At 46.9% G+C, this 24,766-nt stretch overlaps 2 protein-coding genes across 24 annotated transcripts in view; one reads left to right on the forward strand and one right to left on the reverse strand.

Moving 5' to 3' along the window:
• The window catches only part of USP20 (ubiquitin specific peptidase 20), a 44,239-nt gene extending 29,699 nt beyond the window's left edge, over positions 1–14,540 (forward strand). For 5 of the 8 annotated variants that reach the window (XM_030535341.1, XM_030535345.1, XM_030535343.1 and 2 more), the window contains 7 exons: positions 368–494; positions 597–766; positions 1,570–1,651; positions 2,198–2,306; positions 2,694–2,796; positions 4,937–5,008; positions 6,724–9,005. In XM_030535341.1, the coding sequence (XP_030391201.1) occupies positions 368–494; positions 597–766; positions 1,570–1,651; positions 2,198–2,306; positions 2,694–2,796; positions 4,937–5,008; positions 6,724–6,884 (824 nt within the window). In that variant the 3' untranslated portion in view covers positions 6,885–9,005. Of the gene's footprint in view, positions 1–367; positions 495–596; positions 767–1,569; positions 1,652–2,197; positions 2,307–2,693; positions 2,797–4,936; positions 5,009–6,723; positions 9,006–13,302 lie in introns of those variants that run through there. The other 3 variants (XR_003996742.1, XR_003996741.1, XM_030535344.1) reach the window with 3 other exon arrangements.
• A 95-nt stretch (positions 14,541–14,635) lies between these two features.
• FNBP1 (formin binding protein 1) overlaps positions 14,636–24,766 on the reverse strand; it is a 154,655-nt gene continuing 144,524 nt past the window's right edge. For 5 of the 16 annotated variants that reach the window (XM_030535355.1, XM_030535353.1, XM_030535362.1 and 2 more), the window contains 3 exons: positions 24,607–24,728; positions 23,215–23,354; positions 17,896–22,328 (listed from right to left, as the gene is read on the reverse strand). In XM_030535355.1, the coding sequence (XP_030391215.1) occupies positions 22,150–22,328; positions 23,215–23,354; positions 24,607–24,728 (441 nt within the window). In that variant the 3' untranslated portion in view covers positions 17,896–22,149. The other 11 variants (XM_030535350.1, XM_030535352.1, XM_030535351.1 and 8 more) reach the window with 5 other exon arrangements.

The raw sequence follows: 24,766 nt of genomic DNA on the forward strand, positions 1-24,766 counted from the left end.
TTCAGGCTGGAGTGGCGGGTTGCTCAGTATTCGCAGATCCCCACCACTGTGCTGGTTCAGACCCGTTTCCCAGTGAGGCCCCTAGGAGTGTTTCCTCTCATTCAGCAAGGGGGAAGCTTGTCAGGGAGGGCAGAACTGAATAAATGGAAATGGGCGTGCACCTGCAGCCCCCTTCCAAGCTGACACAGCACCAGAATCCATCCCTGCTGGCAGGCCTGCCATACTAAAATCTCTGCAATACACCACTTTTCCCTTTGCTGGGCCAGCAGCCCAGGAGTCATCTCCGCTCAGTCGCTGACATCATTCCAGGCCTGATTCCTCTTTCTGCATGGTGAGTCCCAGTGCTGCTACATTCCCTCCATTCCAGGTGGGCACTACATCGCGTATTGCCAGAACGTGATCAATGGCCAGTGGTATGAGTTTGACGATCAATATGTCACTGAGGTCCATGAGACAGTGGTACAGAACGCGGAGGCCTATGTTCTGTTCTACAGGTGAGTGAGTTTCCTGGCTGGAGCTGTTGGTCGGTGCTGTTAGCATATCAAGGGCTCAGATACTGGGGATTGCTTCACTGTCTCTCCCCTTTCCTCCTCAAGGAAGAGCAGCGAGGAGGCTGTGCGGGAGCGGCAGAAGGTCGTGTCCCTTGCCACCATGAAGGAACCCACCTTGCTGCAGTTCTACATTTCTCGAGAGTGGCTCAACAAATTCAACACCTTTGCAGAGCCTGGTCCCATTACCAACCACACATTCCTGTGCGCACATGGAGGTGAGGGGAAGTGGTCAGGCGTCCTGCTTTGGGAATTGTAGTGTTCACTCAGCAGTGGGACGTTTCCGGCCACACCTTTTGCTGACTCACACACGGACGCATTTGGATAAAAGCCACAGCTCTGTTCCCAGTATAACGTGTATTGCAGTAGAATCCGCCTAATTGGCAGAGATTCCAGTGCACTCAGGAACATGACAGATCGTTGTCCCGCTGATCAGGGGCCTGGAGGGATATGCTGTGCTGGGAGACAATCGCTTTCATTTCAGCAATTGTTTTCAAACAAGCATTTAGCAAGCTAATAGGGTGGAGGAGGTAAACTCTTGCGTAGCTTCCGAATGGAAGGGAAGAGGTAAATGCAGCTGGGGGAGTGTAACAGGTTATTGGTGCTTTAGCTGCACTGACTGCCATTTACTACTATGTTAGCAGCAAGGCTGGTGTTCAGTGTGACTTCTGGGAGGGGTGGGGTGGGCTGATACCAGGAACCCTTATAGACTGGTAAAAACTCAGTCTGTCGTCCTCCCTGGGAGTATTTATTACTCTCTAGTCAAACCACGAACTCTCCAAAAACCAGTGTGCGGGAGCGGGACTTGCCTGAAGGCTTCAGCTGCCTTAGAGCAACAGTTGAGGGTCTCCTGCTCCCTCCCCTGCTCCCTCCCCATCAGCTCCTTCTTTTCTTTTCCTCACTCCTCCCCCATTGGTGAGATGAGTGATACCTACCGTCAAGTCCTTGTCCCCCTCCGTTGTCGGAAAACGCTGCTCCTTGTTCAGGACCCAATTGAACTGCCTCTCGCTCTGGTTTGCAGGGATCCCGCCCAATAAATACCATTACATTGATGACCTGGTGGTGATACTGCCCCAGACTGTGTGGGAGTATCTGTATAACAGGTGAGGAAAGCTGGTTTACTCCTCATCCCACAGTGCCTTGGAACAACTGAAGCTTTGTCTTGGTAGAGAACTACGTAGACGTGCCAGGCCACATCCATAAAGTGGGGGATCGTGCGTCTGGCATTGGCCAGACATGGTGCTTCCCTCTAAGACACCTAAGCAACTGTATATGCTGTTGCAATGCTGTCTGTAAGGTGATGAGACTATTTCTTGATCTCCAGGGTGATTCTTATGCCCCGAATCCTGAGGGGAAATTTCCCTCTGGAGAGATGGAGCCTGGTAATGTGTAATATGAGAGCCCCCTAATCTAGACAGCAGATGAGCTGTATTCGCCATTATCCCAGAGATCACAGAGGTGGGAATGCTCTGATCCACACCATGTAGGGTGGAGGCAATGGTGTTCATTAAAATAACCAGCCATAGCCTCCTCTGGATACAGAGAGTAGTGTAAGAATCCACTTTATTTACTTGTAGGGCTCAGGGCAGTTAACTTCTTCCATGCCAACCCAGTTCTCAGTTCCTTTTTCCTTCTCATCCTGGGCTCAGGTTTGGGGGAGGCCCTGCTGTGAACCATCTGTATGTGTGCTCGGTCTGCCAGGTGGAAATCGAAGCCCTGGCCAAACGCAGGAGGATTGAGATTGATACCTTCATTAAGGTGCGTGTGGAAAGGAGCTAGAGAAGGGAACCAAGGGCTGAGGCCAGAAGTGGAGACTTCATCACAGATGGGTGGCAGAGAACTCACCCCTCTGACTCCCAGAACAAGATCTGCACCATGGCATGTAGATTCAGCTCTGGGTTCCCTGGTGCACATGCCTCAATGAGGTGAGGGTGATGCTTTGCATGGGGGCCTGCGGTTTGAGAGCAATCTAAGGACTTCCACATGCTGAGCAGGTGGCTTGCTGGGGAGGGGGTGGGGGGGTTGCAGCTGAGTAATCCTGAAGAGTGGTGAAGTTTTTCCAACCTGTAATGGAAAGATGGAAAGCCCTATTGCAAACCTCAACAGTGACAGAATATTTCCCTTCTCCTGTTCCTTGGCCTCCAGCTGAACAAGGCATTCCAGGCAGAGGAGTCTCCCAGTGTCATCTACTGTATCAGCATGCAGTGGTTCCGTGAGTGGGAGGCCTTCGTCAAGGGGAAGGATAATGGTAAGGAGCCTGAAGACTCCGGAACCTGTTAGAGGTGGGGCGTATCGTGTACCTAAGCCTCTTTGTTTATGTATCATATCTTCTGTAGGCAATGTACCTAATTAGCCTATAAATGACACCAATCAAAACTAGGCTAGCAAAGAAGGGGGAATGGCCTCTTCCCTCCAGTCACATTCAAGCTATTTCCCAGAGAGTACAACAAAAGAGCAATTGACAAGAAAAGAAACGTCAAGGTAGAGGAGTGGGTCGAATCGCTATGAAAATCCAGCCATTGAGATGGTAAGGATAGGCCAGGGCATGTCGAACTCACATTTAAGTACCACATGCCACATTATTCAAGCACTTGTGCCCGGTTGCTTAGGGTGGCAAAGTGAAGTGGAAAACAGGGTGGGTCTGTCTACACTGCAGCTGGAGCCATGGTTAGTACAACTCGAGTTAGCAGACTCTGGCTTCTTTAACTTTGGGATTGAGCGTCTACACTCATTTTTAAGCCCAGGTTAGGAATTGTTGAATCCCGGGTCCCAACCTGGGGCTCCTGTGCCTGCACTGTATGATACGGGCTCAAATCTAACCACTCCTATCCGAGACTCCCTAGCCCCCTCCCAAAAGACGGCCACTCTCGCCCTCTGTGGTGCAGTGTGGGGTGGGAAAACGTCACTATCCAGAGGAGAAAGAAAGCCTGTGAGATTGTGGAGTATTTGATAGACTCCCAGAGCATGAGTCCAGTGGGGCTGCTTCCACACTGCAGAGCACCAGGGCTTGAAGCCTAGGTCCCGGCCTGACTCAAGCTCAGACCCTCCACCCCTGTAGGGTCCTTGGAACCTGTATCTGAGCCTGGGTTACTGCAAGTGATGTATAGAAGGAAGGGGGTGAGGTTTGATCCTTGGGGCTTACATTGCAGTGTAGAAATACCCAGTGAGGAGCTGGCTTCCTGAAGCTCGTTAAGACCCCCCGAGTCCATGGGGGGGTTGCACACTGTCACTTGCTGTGAGGGCTAGTGTGGTATTTTGGAGGAATCCAGATTGAATCACTTTTGGGGGCTAGTAGGGAACGCAGCCTGTCTGGGGGAATCCTGTGTTACTCCACGGCTCTAGAACACTGTTCTGTGTTTGATGCTTTTCACCGGAGGCTCAGAAGTGGGCATGTTCCGATCCCCTTTTGATAGGGACACAAAAGCACAGGGAAGATAAGAGTTGTCCAAGGTAACCCAATGAGTCAGTGGTAGAGTGGGAGTCAGAACGGCTGGATTCTGACCATGCTGCCCACCCGCCTCCCTCCAGATTCTCATGGAGCAGTTGCCTCCTCTAGTCCTCCGAGAGCTAGATGGAGCAGCGCCGCCCAGGCTCACCGCAAGGTGCGTAAAGTGCTGCCTCCCAGCCAGGAGGCGATTGTGTCAGCTCTGGTGGACTGCCTGCCTGGGAGAGCAGGGGTGAAGCCTCAGGAGGGGAACCTGGAAGTCTTGGCCACATGCTGCGTTCGGCTCTGCTGTGGGTCAGATCTCCCTCCAGGACAGCTTTTTACAGCACCTGGTGCCATTTCAGTCCATGCGAGGTAGCGACACTCCACCAGCCCCTCTTCATTCGTTTTCTCCTGCGGTGAAAGGGCACGTCCCTGTCTTGGAGGATCTGGAGTGTACCAGCGCAGACGGCCCTAGTCCCAGGGAGCTGCTGCTCTGCTCACCTCTCCTTTCCAACAGTCCTGAGTTCTTGCTTTTCAGGAGTCCAGGCCCCTGCTGCCAAATGAGATACTGCCTGGGCTAGTGGCAGAATGTTACTGTTCTTTGAGGTTCGGTGTCCCCTAGTTTGTTCTGTGGCTAGTGCCTTCTGCAGCAGACTGCTGAGGAGCAGCTTTGTTTCAGGGCTGTGGATTGGTTGTCAGTTTTAGATCTCTGGAGCTCTCGGACAATTGCTCTCCTGGACGTCAGCTGGCATCAGCCACTGCAGAGTATCTTTGCATTTGATATCCATCATATACAACCAAAGCTCTTTGCTATGTGTTTAGTGTGATCGCTGGGGCAAAACCCTCTTCTCGCTCCTCCCCCAGCACCAGCTGGGCTTCCAACTGCTCAGACTAGCAGCTGAGGGCAGGTGGAGGGGAGAAGCAGGAGACTGGCTCCCTGATCTACCTTCCATCCTTACAGAGCCTCCTGGACCAATTGACAACAGCAGGATTGCACTCGCAAAAGGAGGTGGACACGTGCAGGTGAAGCAGGGTAAGGCTCATGCTTGCCCCACCCCAGGCTTCTGTGTGTGTTGCTGTCCCTTGGCAGGGTTGGTCCCGTGAGGAAGGGGGAACATGCCTGGAAACATCCTTTTTCCATCTGTCATTGTCACTCTGCCTCTGCTCAGCGCAAAGCAAGATCATTGGCTGATATCCTAGTGCTGACGCCCAGATCTGCCTTTCCCTTTCTACCTGGGCTCACCTCTGCCATCTCCTTCTGTATCTCCCACAGGCTTTTCAGACTCCCTCTTTCCTCTCGGTCCCCCTAGCCGCCTCCACCATCCTCCCTCGTATCTAGGCATGCAGCTTCTGTCTCCTCTTCCTCATCACTTTCCATTCCCAGCTTCCCGGCCATAGGCCACGTTCTTGCAAAATCCAGTTGCTTTTCTCCATCTCAGGTGTTAAAAGCTTTGTTCATCTCGTGCCTCCACCATTGCCGCCATCTCTGTCTGCATGTTCTGTCTGGCTCCCTAGTATGTAAAACACATTGCAGCCAAAATCCTCTTGCTACTGTGACTGTGTCACCTGCCCCTCTGATTCCCTGCACAGGCTCCCCTCATCTTCTGCATCACCTCCAAGCTTAGAGGCCCTCCACATCTTCCATCACTGCTCTCACTCCTGGGGCCTACAAACCTTCACTCAATGCCCTTGTTAGATCCCTGCCTCATCTCCCTGTCTCCTTCCACACGGACCCGTGTGCTTGGAACTCCCTTCCTTTCCTGGCCAGCCAAACCTCACTCACTCAGTTCACTTCCTCTAACTGCACTTTTCCTCAAATACAGCTTACAATCAGTCTGCAGTGAGGGTGGGGCCTTCCTCCTGTGCATCAGAGGGGCCTAAGTGGGTCTGATTGTGTGTCGTTTCAGACTGATTGCCCATTGGGGCAGGGACCTAGCCATTAGCACTGTGCAGACAGACAATGCTCAATACATAATATGATTACTGGGCTGAAAGACAGTCTAAAAGCTCCCGAGGAAGAAAGCGTAGCCTGAGAATACTTGAACAAACTGCTTTGGGTGCATGGGCCTACTGTCTAGGAACCGCGAGAGCTGCGGTGGTCAGAGTGTCTTTGGTTACCACTTGCTGTGCTCTGGCAGGCATCTCTTTTCCTGGTTGCACATGAGAAAGCTGGGCTGGTAACATGGTCCTCTTTGGTGAAGGACATGGATTCAGTGTGAACCCAGTCACGGGTGGGCAGTGCTTTAGGGTGAAGTGCCCTGCACTGCTTTTTACTTCCTCCTGGGAAGCAAGAAATGTGGCAACTTCATGGAGCCCTGAAGGGTTTGATGGCTAAGTTGTGTCAGGTGAGCTGGCACTGGCCCCTCTGCCTCCACCAGCAGGTGGCACTCCACACCAGTGCTCTGGGAGCAGGAGGATACAATGACAGCTACATGACGCAAGGGTTTATGTCTCTGTCCGTCCATAGTGCGAGTGTTCCTTGCCTGGCGCTGCGTGTGCACTGCCCAGCCAATCAGACCACGGGGCTTCACCCTGGCTTAGTGTATTGGCAAGTACACCTCCTCTCTCACTGAAGGAGTTTTTAAAGTCACATTTTCACCAGCCTCACTGTTCCTCACTATCTGAGCAAGGGGGAAGATTCCCTTTCTAGCATAGCTCCCCGCAACTCTTTCCCACCCCAGCACAGCTTGAGCGGTAAACCGAGACTCAGCTGCATTTTGTTGTTGCTGCTGCTGCTGTGCTTTTCAGGAGCCGATTATGGGCAGATTTCCGAGGAGACGTGGATTTACTTGAACACGCTGTATGGAGGAGGGCCGGAGATCCCTGTACGCCAGAACATCGCGCAGGTGCAGGAACTGGAGAGCCTGCATGGGGAACAGAAGATAGAGGCTGAGACGCGGGCTGTGTGAGCCACGCTGGACGAAGTGGTGGAGGTATGCCATGGCAGCCCTGTGTGTCTGGAAAAGTGGGGGATCGTTGGACTGAAGAACAGGGGACATAATCCACCTCAGAGAAATAGAGAGGAGATTTTCCTTCTAGGTTGGAGGTGTCCCCCAGGTGTAAGCTTGCTCCATCGTCCTTGTATAACAATGTAAAACCTCATGCCGACTCTAGGCTTGGCTATAAGGATGGTGCTGGTCAGAAGAACCTCACCGTAACCCAGCTCCTGCACAGCCTCCATGCCTAAGGTTGTGGTGGGGAGACTGTCTCCAAACAAAACTTACGTGGAAGAAGTTTGGCCTGAACCTCGCCCTGCTTTGGCTGCTCTGGAGAGTAGCCCAGGTTTGCCTTTGGTGACTGAATCTCTGCTCCGCTGCAGGTGACGCTCCGCCCCAACTTCACACATTGCTCCTCAGGAGCAGTTCTGAGCACTTTTTTTGGAAGGCAAACGTATAAGGAAGAGACATTGTTTTGTTCACAGTGAGTAACGTTGTGACTAGAGAAACCCTATTTGTTTGGAGCTGATTAAAGCCACAAGGGCTTGTAGCCTTTGTTTTGTTCTGCTGGTGCGCAGGTGACAAGCGTCCTCCACGTTTTGCTCTTGTTCTAGTTCTTGCAGCCCCACTTACAGCAGAGAGACCGTTTCTCTTCCACTGTCAGACGTGTCTGTGGCCCAGCGCTGCCTACATCTGCTCCGCATGTTCTTGGTGAACAAAGCAGGAAGACTGGCAGCAGCTTCACACTCACTCCCCATTGTGCTACGTCCTGGTAGCCTTGTAGCTGTGGGCAAGTCCCAGGCATGCAGGGCTCTGTTACGAGTGTTAAACAGTCAGACTCCATTCGAGTTGCTGAGGCTGGACAGAGGCAGTTCTGCAGCAGGTGCCATGGGTCTTGGTGTGGCCGAGATGATGTTCCCCCGCCTCTATTTCATAGTCCCTGAATGGAACATTTCCATATTCTGCTCTCCAAACACCACTGCCCAGCCCTCACCCATGGGCCTGAGAAGAGGGGAAGGGCCCATTAGGAGTGGGGGAGAGCCATTCACTTGCAAGTAGCCAGGTGTTAACCCACCTGTGCTGAAATGTCCATCTTTTGACTTACTCTAAATCTTCTCCCGTCCTGCTGGGGAGGGCACCTAGCTGAGCAGTTCCAGCTGTGGGGGTGGGAAACAAGCTGCCTGCAAATGAACCTCCATGCTCCCCCGTGCAATGCAGTGCTGAGCTTGCTCTAGCTTTGTAGGGCAGATAGTGCTTGGGGTGTGCAGCGGCTCATTGAATGAACGGGAATACCTTGCACCCCAACCATCAAGCAATGGGATGGGATGGAGGGGCGGGCGGAACAGAGAATGGCAAATACCATTTTTCACCTCTAAGCTGCTTTTCAAAACGAGCGATTGGATTTAGCTGTTAGCCCCACTGTAAATCGGTGAGATGGCTGCAAAATCCAGCCTGGCTCTGGGAAGGGCTCTGCAAGCCCTCGGGTGAGATGCAGCGAGTGCAGGGCAGAGTGAGGCTGGCATGGCGTATCTGGCCAGCTCGAGTGCGTGCCTGGACCAGCCTCGCAGGCCGTCTCAGAGGAGAGCCACGCCGCATGCTCACGGTGGCACTGGTGCTGGGAATGGAATGAATTCACTGCATCAGCCTGACTCCAGCGTGTGACTGGCCTCAGGGGAAGCCCACACGCTCCTCTCCTAGCGTAAAAGATGAACAAGGGAAGAGGGCTGCTGTTTGTCTCACCGCAGGGAAGTGAGGAAGGGAAGGTTGGGGGGAGGGAGTTTCTGAAATTCCTGTAAATGGTTCAATGTGTTCCTTTTACTGTCTTAGTTACCTGGATCCTTGTCTGTACCCAGCCAGGGGTGGGGGTGGGGGTGTGTCAGAGAATGAGCCACTGTTGGATTTCTCAGTGTTTTAAGCTGTTTTTTTGTTAGCTGCTGCAGCCAGCATTGAATCTCTTGTGGAGCCTCTAGGGCTGCATGTTGTATCTTGTCTGCGTTGTCTAGAGGATGCTGTACAGATTGTAACTACACTCCCCTGCTCAAGTGTTACACTTTGTGCTGAGACTGTTACAATAAATACACGTGCATTCAACAAGTTGCATGACTGCTGCCTGTGCGGGCGTGAGGCCTAAGTTGTACACAGCTGATGGTGGTGGGGAGAGTCTAAGTTTCCTGCTGCCAACAGCCCAGCCTTGGCAAACCCTTCTAAACAGCAGCTGGCTTTAGCAGTGATTCACTGAATCGTGATAGCACTTGGATTCTGTCATCTACAATAATGCTCCTTAGTGGTACTTATTCGAGCAAGGGCACTTGTGTCTTTCAGCCTAACTTGGAACTGCTTAGAAAGGCTCTGTGTATTAATGATGGCGCTTTCATGCACCAGTGCACTACAATAGATCAGGAACACATTCTCAGCTCCTGGCTTCTTTCTTGCACGGTCTCGTTAGCTGGATCTCTGCTGTCCCAGTGGCAGGACAGTGCGTTCACTGTTCATGTCCATGATTGCTAAGAGAGCACTTGCAGAAAGTAGCAGCACCCGGGGAGTCGATTCCTATTTTGTAGATAGGGACACAGCTTGTGTTGCTAACCTACCACAGTGAAGTGCTTGGAGAGCTACGGCTGAGCAGCACAATGTAAGGGCACTGGGTTCTAAAACGTTCCCTGCCGCATGCGTATAAAGCTAGAGAGTGTGATGGCCTGCACAGCAGGCCAAACATTGCTCCTTCCTCCCGTTAGAGCACAGAGGGTTCTGTAGAAATAACAGCATTTCTCCAAAAAATGCTCTAACTCTCATCTTCCCCGTGTGCTACATCCAATATGGAGTGGGGTTGTGTCTCCTTGAGCACGATGGAGTTCATGTTTAAATTGAAATGTGTAATCCTACCGCATTGTGGCGTGTATTTTCTGGATGGAACACGGTGTGGGTAAAGCAGTGGCAATTGACCCCTTGGAGCGGGTGGTATAGAGCCTGAGACTGAAAACACTGTACAGCTGCCTTGCTAATGTGAAAAGTGTGTCTTCAACTGTGCTCTGCTTGGTATGGCCACACCGTATTAGAGATAGTTCCAAACAAAATCCAGACTGCTCCTTAGAGGAAGGCATTAAACTAAGATAGTCCTAGTACTGGAAAGATCATTACATGAGGCTGTACAGAGTAAACTGTCAGTGTCCCAGCAGCAGCATTCTGGAAGCTGCAGATATCGCTTTACCGGTGAGAGAAGGGAGCGTTTCACAGCCTGAAATATTCAGGAGGAAAATGCTTCTGCAGTTGAAGTAGGCACAAAACTGTAGCTACTTGAAACAAACCGTGGAGTCCTGGCCACTCCTGGGCTGTAAATGTGACACACAGATCAATGCACTAGGAGCTAATCTTGGCAGATTTGAATGTGAAGTGCACCCCTGTAATGCCAAATAGTCTCCTCCTATAGAAAACGGGGTTGTATCTTCAGAGGTGGATTCTTGACTGAGGCTCACACTGTGGGCTGAGGGACTGCAAGGAAGGGTGGCTTATCAGCTTTGTGCTCTTCAATCGGGCTTGTTTCCTGGCATCAATCAGAGGAGCCTAAAACTGCTCTAAATGTCACCAACTGCCAGTGGCTCCAAGGCATTGATAATGGCAGCTGGGGATCCAGCACCCTGAAGAGGAGGCTGGGTCCCATCGCTGATGGTAGATATGGGGGTTGCATAGTTACTGCTGTGTGTGACTGGAGAGCTCTACCCTGGGATGATCGTCCTTCCCACGCGTTTGAGCAGCGCTGTGCTGGCGGCATGGTGCGGCGCAGCTGCCTGGATCAGGTCTACAATAAGCATCGTGCTACTGCCAGCCTGGGTCTGCTCTTCACAGCAGTAAACTTGAATGGCTCAGACATGCTCTTTTGACTTACAGTTGCACTAATCAAAAGTAAAACTGCTGAACTTGCTTGAGCCAGATGTGTCCCAATAACTGGATCTAGCGTGTAGTTGGTAAGGGAAAAACCCACAGCTTTTAGTCCTCCAACTCTCAGCCATCCCTCCCCCTAACTCATAAGCAGAAACTGAACTGTGTTCTGTAGTTGCTAACATTACTAGACCGTTTGTGACATTCTACAAGATGTAATCGGCCTGTATTTCCCTGTCTCGTGATTAGACTGTCTCTAGACAAACATCTCTATTGTACAAGCAAACCCTTAGGGTACTAAACAAACACTTCCTACTCATCATAAAACTCAAAGCCACATTGTGCATCCACCTTGACTTTAGAAGTGGGGTGTGATCAAAGTTCTGATATTCTCTTAGCAGGTATCTGAAAAATGATTGGGCCAAAGGGGTCTCTGCTACCTGTAGCAAAGCTGGCTTGGGAGCTGTTCTTCAGTGAGACACTGTCAGTTAGTTTGATCCAAACCACCACCTCTGATTTTCCTCATGGCCAGTTCCCCCTCTTGCTATCTGACTCAGCGCAGCCTGCGCAAGGCGAGGTTAAAGAGACGGCTCTGGTCAGTTATTGTATGGATTAACAGCCCTTCCAGTCAGCTGATGTGATTCTTCCTTCCTGGCTCTTACCTGCATGAGGGTAACAAACCCATCCTCTCTGCTGCTAGGTGGCAAGGCTTTCCAGAGGCCGTTTTTAGCCCGTCATTAGCAACCACACCCCCCACTCCCTTTCAAATAAGGGAGGACAAAGGTGGAGCTCTAACCATTCCTTCCTGCTGCCTTCCCCACTCCTGGCTGTAACAACAGCCTCTGTAGTTTTATGGTCTCTTGTTGACAGCACCTGACCCTGTCTACTAGCTGATGATAAATATCACTGACCTCTGGCTGGCCAGGGCTTCTTGTTGCTGACAAACAGAAACAGCTGAAATTCTAAAGATCCGGACTCTTGAAAACAAAACAAAACAAAAGTCAACAGCTGGCTGCTTTGGGCAGATGCTATTACTCCCTCCTGTTTGCTACTCAGCCTCGCTCTGCACGGGAGCTATGGAATAGCCAGGCTCCTGGAGGAGGTTGATTTCAGTGCAGAGGGGAGAGTGGTGGTGGTGGTGAAGGAAAGCCTGTAAGGAGCTACTCACAGTGTTGTGGTGAATGATGCAGGGAGCAGGATGGTTCAGGCTGGCATGCTCAAGCCAAGGAAAATCATAATGGAGACAGCTTGATCAGGGCTACAGCTGAAAGGCCACTAGCCTGTTTCAAAGTCAGCTGGAGTGGCTTGTATAGCCCAACCTTTCATTCACCAGCAGATGGCAGCATTCACAACTGCCAGAAATAGTGCCGCTTTACATCAGGCATAAAATGTGCCAGCACGTGGTCGGGGGAGATTTCTTCTCTGGGCTGGTCTACACTACAGGGGAAAATCGATCTCAGATATGCAACTTCAGCTACATGAATAATGTAGCTGAAGTCAAAGTATCTAAGATCGAATTACTCACCGTCCTCACGGCACGGGATCGATGTCTGCGGCTCCCCATGTCGACTCTGCAGCTCCGTTCGGGTTGGTGGAGTTCTGGAATCGATATAAGGGCGTTCGGGGATCGATATATCACATCTAATGAGACGCAATATATTGATCCCCGAGCAATCGATTGCTACCAGCCGATACGGCGAGTAGTGAAGACGTAGCCTCCGTATTCAGGGGCTAGTTGTCCCTGCTCTTACATTCCCCTACAGCGACATAGCATGCACTGCCCTGTGTTTTGTACAGTAACTGGGGTTAACATCTTAAATTCAAGGCTGTTTCTCTGAAGCAGTGACAGAGAAACTACTTGCAAAAGGGGGAAGCAGCAGTCCAGATGCTAGATCCTGTTCTAGTTACCAGCAGCTGAGCTCAATCTTCAAAAAGAGGTTAGAGGGAGGTGTGGTCCTAGCTTGAACACACTATTGCCATTTTCACTAGCTCATTCCATACAAAAGACATTAAAATGCAAAGCTTGTAAATCTAGAGCTGGTTGGTGCTTATGCACCCTTAACTCTGCCCCGTATGTGTATGCATTACGATACCATCTTCATGTGACCACAGGCCCCCCCTTCCATATTCAGTTTGACTGATGAATGTGCTGTTAGAGCAGCAGCTTATTGGTGGTGTTTTTATCCTCATGTACTGACGTCCCTTGTCTTATCTGAAGTCAGTGAGGCAGAGGCCCTTAGAGCCTTACCTCCATCTCATCCATTATACCCCATTCAAATTCTAGAGTGAATAAGGCAGCACCGCTCTGGACCCAGCTTTATTTACCACCCAACCTGTGCGTGGAATGAGGAAGGGTTTTTATGGGAAAAAAAATATGGTCTGCTTGTGTAAATGAAGCGTGCACAGCAATGTAGCCGCACACATGGGCAGAGTTAAAGATGCACAGGCAGTGTAGAAATATGCAGATTTGAGTCACTTAATAGTTTTTTGATAATTTCCTTGTTTGTTTTTAAAGGGAAAATGATCAAAATTTCCCCCGTGACGGATTGTAGCAGAATGCCAGCATTAGCCCAGAGGGTGTACCGTACACAGAGAGGCAGGGCAGCTGGGCCTGAGATGGGATTTCCCTGGATCCTCGCTTGCTTCCGCTCAGCCAGTTTCTATCCCATGAATACTTGCATAATAAAACGTGTTCCACTCACCCTTCTTTCCCACATGTGCCAATTCAGCACTGAGATATCCTCCACTCACTGGCACTGTCCATATAATTACACAGGCATGGGTTATGGCAGCAGTGCAGTGACAAATTTAGTTCTGTTGTGTATATAAACTAGTGTTCATGTGTAAAGTACCTTTTTCAAACCTTCAAAGCAGCTAAATCAACCCGCCTTTTCACGCGGCCACTAAAAGGCACAGCTCTGCCTCCTCAGTGACTATGCGCCAGATTTTTAAAGGTGTCCAGGCAGTTGAAATTTTGAAAATGAAATTTCGGCTCCCGCTTCAGGTACGTATTACAATGCTCAGTGCAGCAACACCTCATATCTTTAAACATCTGTCCCTGTCAAATTTCAAGTTCCCAGCACCAGACACTTTACAAAAAAAAGAAAAGGCTATAAACAAACTTTTTCGACCACCACAACTGCAGTTTTCCTCTTCTCAAATGATTGAACAGTTTCTGTGTGAGCTTCCCCCAAACCCCATTCTAAGACGGACAGCTGTACAAATTCCAGCCCCAAAGGTAAAAGTTTGACAAAGTATCAGCTTCTCAAACTGACCCGCTGGAGAGAAAACATTTAAGCCATCTTCATCCTAGGCAATGTTCTTCCTGGTATCAGCACAATTAATGCCAAAATGTGCCTAAACCCCCCAGTGTGATGTAAAAATTCAAGTACCGAGAGTAAAAGTGTTCCTTCACCATCCCACGGATTACAGCAACTAGACACAAACATCGCACTCAAACAGATTTGTTTCTACTCATTTGCCAAGACATGTTGCAGTTTAATATAAAAATTAGAAAGCATCCAGCAATTCACTGAGAATGCAGAGGAAGAAGAAATTGGCAGAGTTCCAAGCTTGTGATTTATATTTGGCTACATCTAGAAGTAATGCAAAGTGGAGTTCCCATCTGCAGGTGGAGGTGGTAATGGCAAATGTGTCACTGCAGATATAATAGACCTGCCAATGATAGCAGCAGTGAATGGCCAGGGTATGGACTCTTTTTGTGAAACAATTAGGCCAGTTTTGCTTGCATCCCCTACATGATAAGAGGGTTAAAGTAAATGGCAGGTCAAATGAAAGGTTTATTTAAATATGGAGATAACTTTTCATTCATGGTTACAAGATCAATATTCGCTTTCCAATGGAAGCACTTTATTTGGCTGAATTCTGTCTCCAGAAATGAACGGGCAACACCAGAACCTTTTTACACTGGCAATGAAATCACAACAGTGAGATGCCACCAAAATCTAGAATTCAGTGCGCAAACACATACACACACAAATACAAATTTAAAAAGTGCTCAGCATCATGTTAAAATATAAATTGGCTTCTGTTAAGTCTTTTGCCACTTCAAGCAGGAAAAAAAAAATCAATATGCATCAAACCAAAAAGAACTTTTGAAAAATACTCAGCATTAAACACAACTTTCAGTAACAGTAAATATGTCTCTTTTCTTCTATATTTACAGATGTTAAGGGCATTAGAAACACTGTTTTGCTGGGGACAATGGAGAGATTCCATTTCAGAGAGTGTACAATCACACTTTTTCAGTGTGAGCTTAGTCAATTCAAGCAAAGTTTTTATAAACCAGTCATATGTTTAGAGACACAAAGTGGGTGAGGTAATAGCATTTATTGGACGGAAAAGCTGTCACGCTTACATGGAGCTTTTGTTCAGGTCTGGCCTCACCCACCTGTGTCTAATATCCTGGGACCAACACAGCTACAACAACACTATGTAAGTCATATGTTTAGTCTGTCTGTTGTTTGTTTTAAAGTTAAACTCTATACTTACCTACTTCTTATGCAGAATACACACAGCAGAAGAAAGATCTAAACTATAGTACCTGACTTGTAATTGTTTCCTTCTCATCAGTTGTAAGGTCCAGGCTTTCTGAAATGGGGCAGCAGGTTTATAAAAAAATCCACGGATGGTTTTCTAATACATCCCTTTCAAAGAAAATCAGTTGGCATGGCCAAAGCTAATGCTCCTTCTAAAGCACTGTGTAGCAACACTGACATTGGAATAGTTCAAATGTTCCACAGAGGCTGACAATAATATACTGTCCACCTAGATTAAATATATAAAAGAAAACACTCTCGTTTTTACATAGATGGCACATTAAAGGGTGAAAGTCAGCTGATTCTAGCTGCTGATTCAACAGTGCATCAGACACAAAGGAATAAATACTGCAGCTAAAAATATTTGTAGATATTTGCACACCTGTTGGCTGCTTAACCATTTAGATCCCAATGGAGATATGCTAATATTGAAATGCAACAGAATTCTCACACGCTTGTGTCACAGGTCCACATATGAAGTTATAAGAGCAAACTGTGTACGTGGTGGATTTTATTCTGGTATCAAAGGCTTGCGGATCTAAAGAGCTAAGTAAAGGCAGTAACAGCAGTGGTATGGATGGCAGTTGAGCTGATTTTTGACCCTTCCGACTGATAACATTGCAGCAGAAGGGCTTCAGAGGTTTCTAAGTTTGTACTATCTGCTTAGACAACGCAGCCTCCTGACCTATGTTAACTTGATTAAAAAAAAAATTGTCTTCTTGCTTGCTGAGGCTCATAGTTATTAAGCATGATGAAGCATTAGCCACAGTATTAACTACTGTAGAAGTGAAGGACTCTGCTATTAAAAATGAGGATTTTTATTATTATTATTTTAAGAGGGACAAAACTGTGAACACAACATTTAACCCACCTTAAAGACAACCACCTCATCCTAAAATGGGAAGAGCTAGGTGATACCCTACATAAGAATGCACAATTCTTGGATACTATATTTTACTATTGTCCCTGCTCACAAGAACAGGGTACAGCATTGCAACATGCACAGGCCTGCCTGCAAACCAAAGCTGACAGGTCTCATTTTAGGGCCACTAGCCATGATGGCATCCATTTTAATTCTCTCTTATTCCGGGCCGTTTACAAAAAATCCAGGATATTTCTTAAGAGCTGGGATTTCCCCCCGCTACTAAGACAGGTCTTGGAAAGCTGATCTTATTACCCACTGGCTGCTGTTAGACAAGGTTTGAGGAGGTATCTGATTTCTGCAATAGCCTAGTTATGTGAAGATTTTGGGAGGAGGAGAGCAAGAAACTCAGTTTTAGGAGCTTAGAAAGCAACCTGACCCCTCTTTAGCGAGTTTGGCTCCAGATCACTTGATAGTTGGAAGCAGCATAACTTCCTCTGCACTAGGTACAGCACCACCATCAAAATGTTTCTCCTTTAAATAAGATCACATGACAACAGGATGGTTGATACTTGATGATGGATAAGTCCGGATTCCTGTCTGAAACGCCTGGGCAAAAGTCCAGTCCGTGGCGAGATGGAGGAGGGGAGGGGAATGCCGTTTTTTTTTTAAACGTAATTTCTGCTGTTCACACTGATGAGAGTGCACAGGAGCTCATGCAAAGGGAGAAGGCAGGTCTGAAATGCTAAAAAACTGGAAAGAGATTCAGAAGAACGAGCCGTTAGGAAGGTATGCGCAGGCAAGGCAACAGGGCGAGCATGCAGGCTGAAACAAGATTCAAATGGAGGTCTTGGTGAGGGGGAAAATGTGACTTTAAACCAAAATTCCATTGTGTGTGTTTGTTTGTGAGAGTGAGCAGGAAAGCAAGCAGACACTCATGAGTTGCTAGGCTCGCAGGACACAGCAAAAGCCAACGGGGATTGAATGCTTCGAGGGAGCACCAGCCATTTGTAAAAAGTAAAAAGGCTGATTGACATTTGGGATCTTTTGGGGAAGGTGTAATATGGAATAATGGGTGTGTAAAGTTTAACATAATCTGATTCGGGGGTCAGTCCAGCTGCTGTCATATTGTTCCTGTTAACTGGCTTTCCACTTGTATGTACCTCCTTCCCTAGCTGTCTGATGAGTCTGCCTGCAGGATTAGCACTAAAGGCACCATGTGAAATGCTGATGGACCAGTGCAGACATTCAGATGGGCTGAGGGCCACGGGAGGATAGAATCCCAACTAGCACATGCATGGGATTCTCTGGTTACTCTTTGCATCCAAGTGCAGCCAGCCGTTTGTGTCTGGTTGTGGGTAAGATAGTGGTGGGGGTGGGTGGGGTTTGTTGGTTATGCTCTACAGAAGGGCAATGCCCAGTTGGCAGAACAATGGGAAACGTCAGTAAGTTAGTCTGAGCCACAAGTAACATGCCATAAAAAAGAGCAAGCGGCTGAGTAATGTTGGGATGGAATTTAGATTTCAGTTTTTTCAAGTGCTGACTCCACACCAGACCAGGAGTCTGTTTGTATGGGCAAATTTTAACTGCCTGCAGGGTAAACAGACCATTTGTTTCTCCTTCTGTGACAAGCTCGCCCCAGCTTCTTGCACCAGCACAAACACCTTTAGGAATCTAAAACATAAGAGACAAAAAGAAAGAAAGAGACTTAGGTTAGAAAGAGGCAGGGTGAAGGGCTCGCCTGAGAGTGGCCCTGCTTCGGGGAGCTTAAAGGGGAAGGACAGCACCAAGAGCATTTATCAGGCTGCCTCATGAAAGGGTTAAGAGCAGCTCTAAGTCAGAGATTCCCTTTGGCCAGAAGCAACCCTCCTTGTTGAGGGTCAGCCACAAGGAAGTGTATTTTCTCCTTGAAAATCAAAGTAACTCTGCCCCCCCTTCCCCGGTGATCCCCAACTCAGGCAAGAGCTTTACCTTGAGCACAGCTCTCCTCTGGTGACCATGCGGGATGCAAAATTCAAGAATGGTTCCCCACCAAAGGGAATCTGAATTGTTTACACCAGATGAAACAATTAGCTTCTTGTATCTGCAGGGGAGCAGTGGGTGGATTTGGTCAGACTACAGCTCCCCATGACAATGAACTACTGGGGAAGGCTAGCAGGGGAAGTATTTTTATACATGGATAAAGCATTTTGCAGTGATTAGAATACATACATCCAAAGAAAGCTGATTGTTCATCAAGCAATAAACAATGAAGACCCTTCATCTTGATGGGAAGTCAAGAAAGAGACAGGATGGATGCAAACATTCCTAGCTCATAAACCCTATGGGAAGGTACATTCTTGTAAACACATGGTTCTGGCCCAAATCCAAATTGTCCCCAAAGTTCAAGGGTGTTCTGATCCAGGGGGTTGGGATGGCCCATTAGCTGGAAGGACAAAGGGTGAATTCCCCCATACATGGGAGCACATCTGAATCTGAAATTATGGGTCAGGCTTGTCTCTAATTTTCATAAAGAAAAGGAAACACAAGAAGAGAAAGGGAACATATTAACAATGCTGAAGTGTGAGCTCTTTCTTAAAACGTAATCACATCCTTACTGTTAATAAAGTGCTTTTCTGAGGGTTTGGACCATTTGTTTTGCATCTAACAGGTAATCTGCTTATGTGAATAATCATCAGAAAACCCCACAAGAATGAGAAAATATATTTATTAGAGGAAGAGATGATGGTACAGCTAGCTTTGGGGAGAGACCCTCACCCAGTAGATGAGTTTTCTTTAAAGAATAAGAATAGAAAAGGAACAATCACATTGACCAGATGTAACAAACTTTAACACAGAACAGAAGTTTCTATAAAAGTCCAATCAGAGGCAGGCAGCAGGAAACACAAAAAAAAGTTATCGACTTAACAAGATTTTGTCTTAATGGTTATCAAAACAAAGATTGGGTTAAGCAGCAGAACAGCAAATAAAACCATTTTTAATATATATATGTATATATAAAAATCAAAATTCAAGTACCTTTAGTTATTAAGTTACATTATATACAAATTATTCTTTTTATGGGGAGCATTATGGACATATATTTAAGAAAAGGAATTAAACTAAAAAAGGTGTCCTAATCCAGTTCATAATTACTGTCTCCTAAATATTTTGGCAAGCGTAAGTAATCATACTGTATATCCAAGATAAAAAGTGCCTCAACGTGGTAAAAAAAAAACAACACCCCTCCCTGCCCCCCCCCCCCGAACCTGGGTTACAGTTGTGGTGAACAAACAGCAGAGCTGCAACAAAGCCAGAATCCTAGAGCTGTCGATAGATTTATATACACACAGTGGGGAGAATGGAACCAACAGGAGCAAAGTGACTGAAATACTAACCAGATTGTGGGCCTAACATTTGTTTCAAGAAATAAAACCTCTGAAACAGGCTCTGTTCATTGTTTGTCACTCAAACAGCCAGTATTTCTAGGGGGAGTGAACTGGGCATGTTTGTTGGGAGCAGCGGGAAGTTACTCTAATATTAAGAGGGTAATTTATGTAACTTCTTTTGATTATCTATCTTTATCTCACAGCATTACTCAGAGACAGACAGTTTTGCTCCTAAGTGGGCTAGAAGGCATGATTTCCAGTAATGCAGGATTTGCCAGACTGGATCAACCAGAGGTCCTACTAGTCTAGTATCCAATAGTTCCAGATACTTCAGTAGAAGGTGCAAGAAACCCTGCGGCAGACAATTATAGGATAACCTTCCAAAAGAGGAATTTTATTCCTGACCCCCCCAATAAGAATCCCTGAAACCAGAGGGTTTATAGCCAATATATTCAGTTCCTAGTTTGCACATGTAAGTATCTGGCATTAATGGAAGCTGCATGTGTGCACCACAAGGAGAATGGATTACTTGTGTATCCTTCCTTTAAATTATATTACAAAGGGATAGGAATATTGTCTACAATTATTCCACAGAACTGGGCCAAAACCCACACGGGAAATGACGCACCTTTAGTTTCAGGGGCTGAATGAACTGCACCTAACAAATGATCATTCATTGACAGGGCATGTGCATTCCATCACTTCTAAAGAAAACCTTCTGAAATACACCTCTTAAAATAATTGAAGAAGCAAATCAGCAGAACGAAAGGACAACAGGCCTATGCAAACCTACTCAGGGATTTTCTGAAGTGATGTGTACACATCTGGAAAAAAGCAAACGGCCTTTATTAATGAGGTTCTTGCTTTTGCTGGTTTCAGTCAATATAAGTGTTTCATTCTGCCCTTAGACACATGGGCATGCTGAGAGGCATATTCCACCAAACCTGCTGCTCTGCTCCTGAGCAGCTGACTTCACAGACTGCTCTGCTGATGTCTACGCATGCCAGTATATTCAAAGGGAGGGGTGAACAATTGTTATTTTGAGGTGGGTTTTCTGTTGCCCAACAGAGACTTTTGCAGGACAAAAATTAAGCCTGGACATGCAATTACCACTGTGCATGGAGCAGGCACTGCTTACAGGCAGTCTCCATACCAACGAGCACAAGGGTAATGACCAAATATCTCATGCTGAGCTTTCTGCCTTTCCCTGTATATGGAGTAGGCAGTACTTGCATTCAACTGTATACCACTTTACAAGAGAAGATCCAGGATGCTGAGTTTTCCGCACAGACTATCTTGGCAGAGGACGAGCCAACTGATCCTATCTTTGCCAGTGCAAACTGAAGGAATTATGGCAAGATCAAACAATAATCCAGCCTGTCATTTCAAAAGGACATGGTACTGCATTGCTTAATACTGAACCAAAGAAAAGTGAATGAATAAAGTTGTGTGGTTTTGTACAGGAAGCTCCTCTATTTCTATTGCTTGCGGTCCAATGTGAAAGTTACATCTTCCTTTTAAAAGGGACAAAAAGACTTGGTGCACAGAGAATATTTAGACTCTATGAAAGAAGATGACAACTTGCAGGATTAAATGATTGAAAAATCCATGCACTATTTAACAGTGAACTTCAAAATCTTCCTGATTGGAAACAAGATGTCACTTCCTCAGAGCTGGAACCTCTTTGATTGCTCACTGGACTATATCAGCAGGGAGATACTTGCAGGGAGCAGCGTGCACATACCCTGATTCCATGCACACACTTTTCACTTACACAACACAGACCTTCAGTCATGAGGTGTAAATAGAGACAAGGGGAACAAAAGGCATGAATCCAGGCTCTGAAATACTCCATTGATTGTATGTGAGCAGAGGATGAAACAACTAACTGTGCTGTGCAGCAGTAGTAACCACATGTGCCCAAAAGAGCATTTTTTAAACTGCAACTATGGAGAGGGGAATTCTAGTCTAACACCACGATCCTCTTGATCTACCAAGGATAGTGGAATACTTTGTGGTTACATTTTCGATAGCATTTATGGGAAGGGGGGGGGGGTCTAACAAACTAAATGATGATCCCTGCCTGAATTTACATGGCCCGCAGAGAGTATATTAGGCTCTGAAAAGCTGCCACGTTGAAAGACAAACCGCACCCTAATTATTTCATGTATAACATTTCATGGAGTCAGTTTGCAATAAATAGCATACTTCTGACTATGGCTGAAATGCCATGTATCATCTGGATAGCTAGAGAAGACACATAGTTATTAAGAATGGCCTTATATTCCCCACCTTGAACTGGGTAGTATATTGGCAGTAACTGAGCTCTATCCATGGAAGGCTGTCTCAGCCAGAGAAGGCTGGGAATTCCCCTATTGTTAACAATTTTATCCCACTGAGTATCTTCTAATCGGACCAATCTAAATCACAGTGCATAAAGTCATATGAGTCCGTTATTTAAGAGTATGAAATAGTGCACTTTGTGGCATTATGTAGTCCTTAAAAAGGCTCATCATAGAGCAGTTTCAGGGTGGGATGTCCCTGTGAAAGCAAGCAAAGTAATAAAAAGGATATTAAATGTAAGTCATAGCACCTTTGGCATTTTTGTCCAAATAGACTTCAACATAGGATGTTGGCACATAACCTTCCTCATCTTCATTCCTCCGGATTCGCGTCCACCCATCGCCTTTGTCTTCCTCTATTACATAGAGCATTTCGCCTTCCATTACTGAAATTGTGCCTTCATTCTGACCTGAGACAGAGTATACAGTAGTTTAGGATTTCCTGTCCACGGGAGAACATACAGACCCGATTGTGGCAAACTCAGCAATGGTACTGAAATATACCCTCCTTTAAGCATGAGCAGCATGAATAAAACAGCAATAATTGGGAGAAAACAGCATGTATTCAAAGAACCAGAAGAATGCAACTCTGACATCAGACCTGTAATAGAAAATTTCAGTACAATCAACAAGTAGACACAAGTGAGTCATGAAATTGGGCCTCCACTGAATATCTTTTAACTAGTATTGAATATTTAGCCTTTACTGTTACTCTGCTGAGATGCAGCTACCAAAGGCAAGTGTGTTTATTTACCATATTCAGGGTAAATTTACTAGCCCTTCTGTCTGGCAGTGATAGGAGGGTCTGTTCATCTGGTCTACAGCTGAATACAGTACTTGTACGTTAAATAATCCTTGCATAAAATCTATTCCTTATACTCTGAACAGCTCATTTAATACCATTCTCCCCAACAAACTGTCCAGTAGTCTGCCAAGAGCTTGGGAAATATTTTTGCTTCAACTTTTGCAACCATCAAAATTGCTCGAGTCTTAGCTCCAAATCCCAGGACTCTGCTGGAGCCTGCTCACTCCTAGCATTCTCTGCTCCCCCTGAGCATCCCCTCTTGCTGCAGCTTCCAGGGGCTGTTTATAGGGGAATCACCTGATCCCTCTCCAGGCCCTCCATCTCTGGCAGGACAAGCCACCATGTTACATCCATTTCTGCTTTTCACAACAGGAACTGTCTCTTATTCTATATGTGAACAGTGCATAGCACAACGGGGGACTCTGGAGGCTACTTGTAATACAAATAAGTAATAAATAAGAAGTGAAATGGAGGCTGAGAGTTAGTGGTACCTTCAAATGTATAGAGAGCTTTACAGGTTCCTATGGTAGGGAGTGGCTCTTCATCATCAAACTCGTCATCAAACTCTGTCACTGGCACCTTCATCTCACTCTCCTGACTTGGCTCCTCTGTGTAACTGCCATCTGGGCTGCTCAAGAAAGGAAAATATACGGCAACTATAGCAACCAGCCTCAGGAGCAGTGTGACAAGGAACACGCACCTGCCAGAAACACTCAGCTGCGGAAAGTTAAGGGCCAAGTGAGTGGTTGCAGTTAGGGCCAATTTGATCATTTAGATATACCGTCAGGACGTGCCATTGTCAGTCACCGTATTTCCAGCACAATGGGGGAAATCAGTTCAGTCAACTCCTCCTGCCAAGGCCTCTCAAATGCATCTCTCTCGCCTACCTTTCCCAATGGCCAATGTAGTAGTTCTTTATGCTATTGCGTAAGGGCTTGCTGCATGTTCAGAAGGACTGTTCCAACAGAAATACAGGGAGACTGTATTGGCCAGTGTCCTCTGCACATTGGAAGATGGGCCTAGGATTTTGGGCACTCCCAGAGTTTTTGGACACCTGGATATTTCCCTTTCTAGTTTTCAGGTTATTTCCATTAGGAGATACCTCTACAGCGGTGTGTAACGACTGAAAACATTATATGCACTGAACAAATGACATGCAACAGTTCTAGCGCTGCCAGGATTGGAAGTTTCCTGAGACAGCCAGCTCACGTGAGATTTCCAGTCCAATTTTCCATTCCCAAGAGTTCTGGAGGGGTCTTTATTGGGAAAAGAAGGGATTCCGGCCAGAGTGCTGCAGCTGGTAAGCATTCCACACAACATCTGTGTCTTCCTGCATATAAATCCAGAGGAACCCCACAGTGCAGTTGCTCTGGATTTGCAGTCGCATAACAGTACAGAAAGTGGCCCTAGTCTTCAATCTGCTCTGCAGGGGTGAAATTCACATCTATTCAGAGGGCCAGCATGACACCTAAGCAACACTCACATCCCACTTAATGTCCTAACTGAGACATGACTGGTCAATAGGCCTTGTGCTAACTCTCTGCACAGGAATGAATTTCACTCTGTGTGCATGTTTGGAAGTGACAGAACCAAACTGGGCTTTAGACCTGTTAATGTTGTTCCTGGAAAACATTTACTCTCTTTGCATTTCCCCAATTTTTGCTGTGGCAAATTAGAATTTTCTGCATCAAAGTAAGGAATTATTTTCTCAGAGTGGCAGCTTGCAGTCTCATCATGGATTAGGCTTGTTGCATGCAAGATTTACACATCTATTGTTGAAGCACAGCAGTATCTTGTAAAGAAGAATTTGCCTCTAATGAAACGAAGGGAGGTGTAATAGTAACTAGCATGCTAGTCTGGACAGCTCTGTACAGATACTGTACCTCTCCCGGTCCTGTGCACAGTTATTGACGCCTGATGTGTTCTGGGTATCATACATTCCACTCTGTCGTCTGCTCTGCTCAGTCCGCACAGGTAGCCTGCCTTCAACCTCGGCCAGCCAACCCTGCAAACAGAAAGCAACGGGTTTCATATGCACCAGAT

Source organism: Gopherus evgoodei, chromosome 16, assembly GCF_007399415.2.
Source record: "Gopherus evgoodei ecotype Sinaloan lineage chromosome 16, rGopEvg1_v1.p, whole genome shotgun sequence".
Classification (NCBI taxonomy): Eukaryota; Metazoa; Chordata; order Testudines; family Testudinidae; genus Gopherus; species Gopherus evgoodei.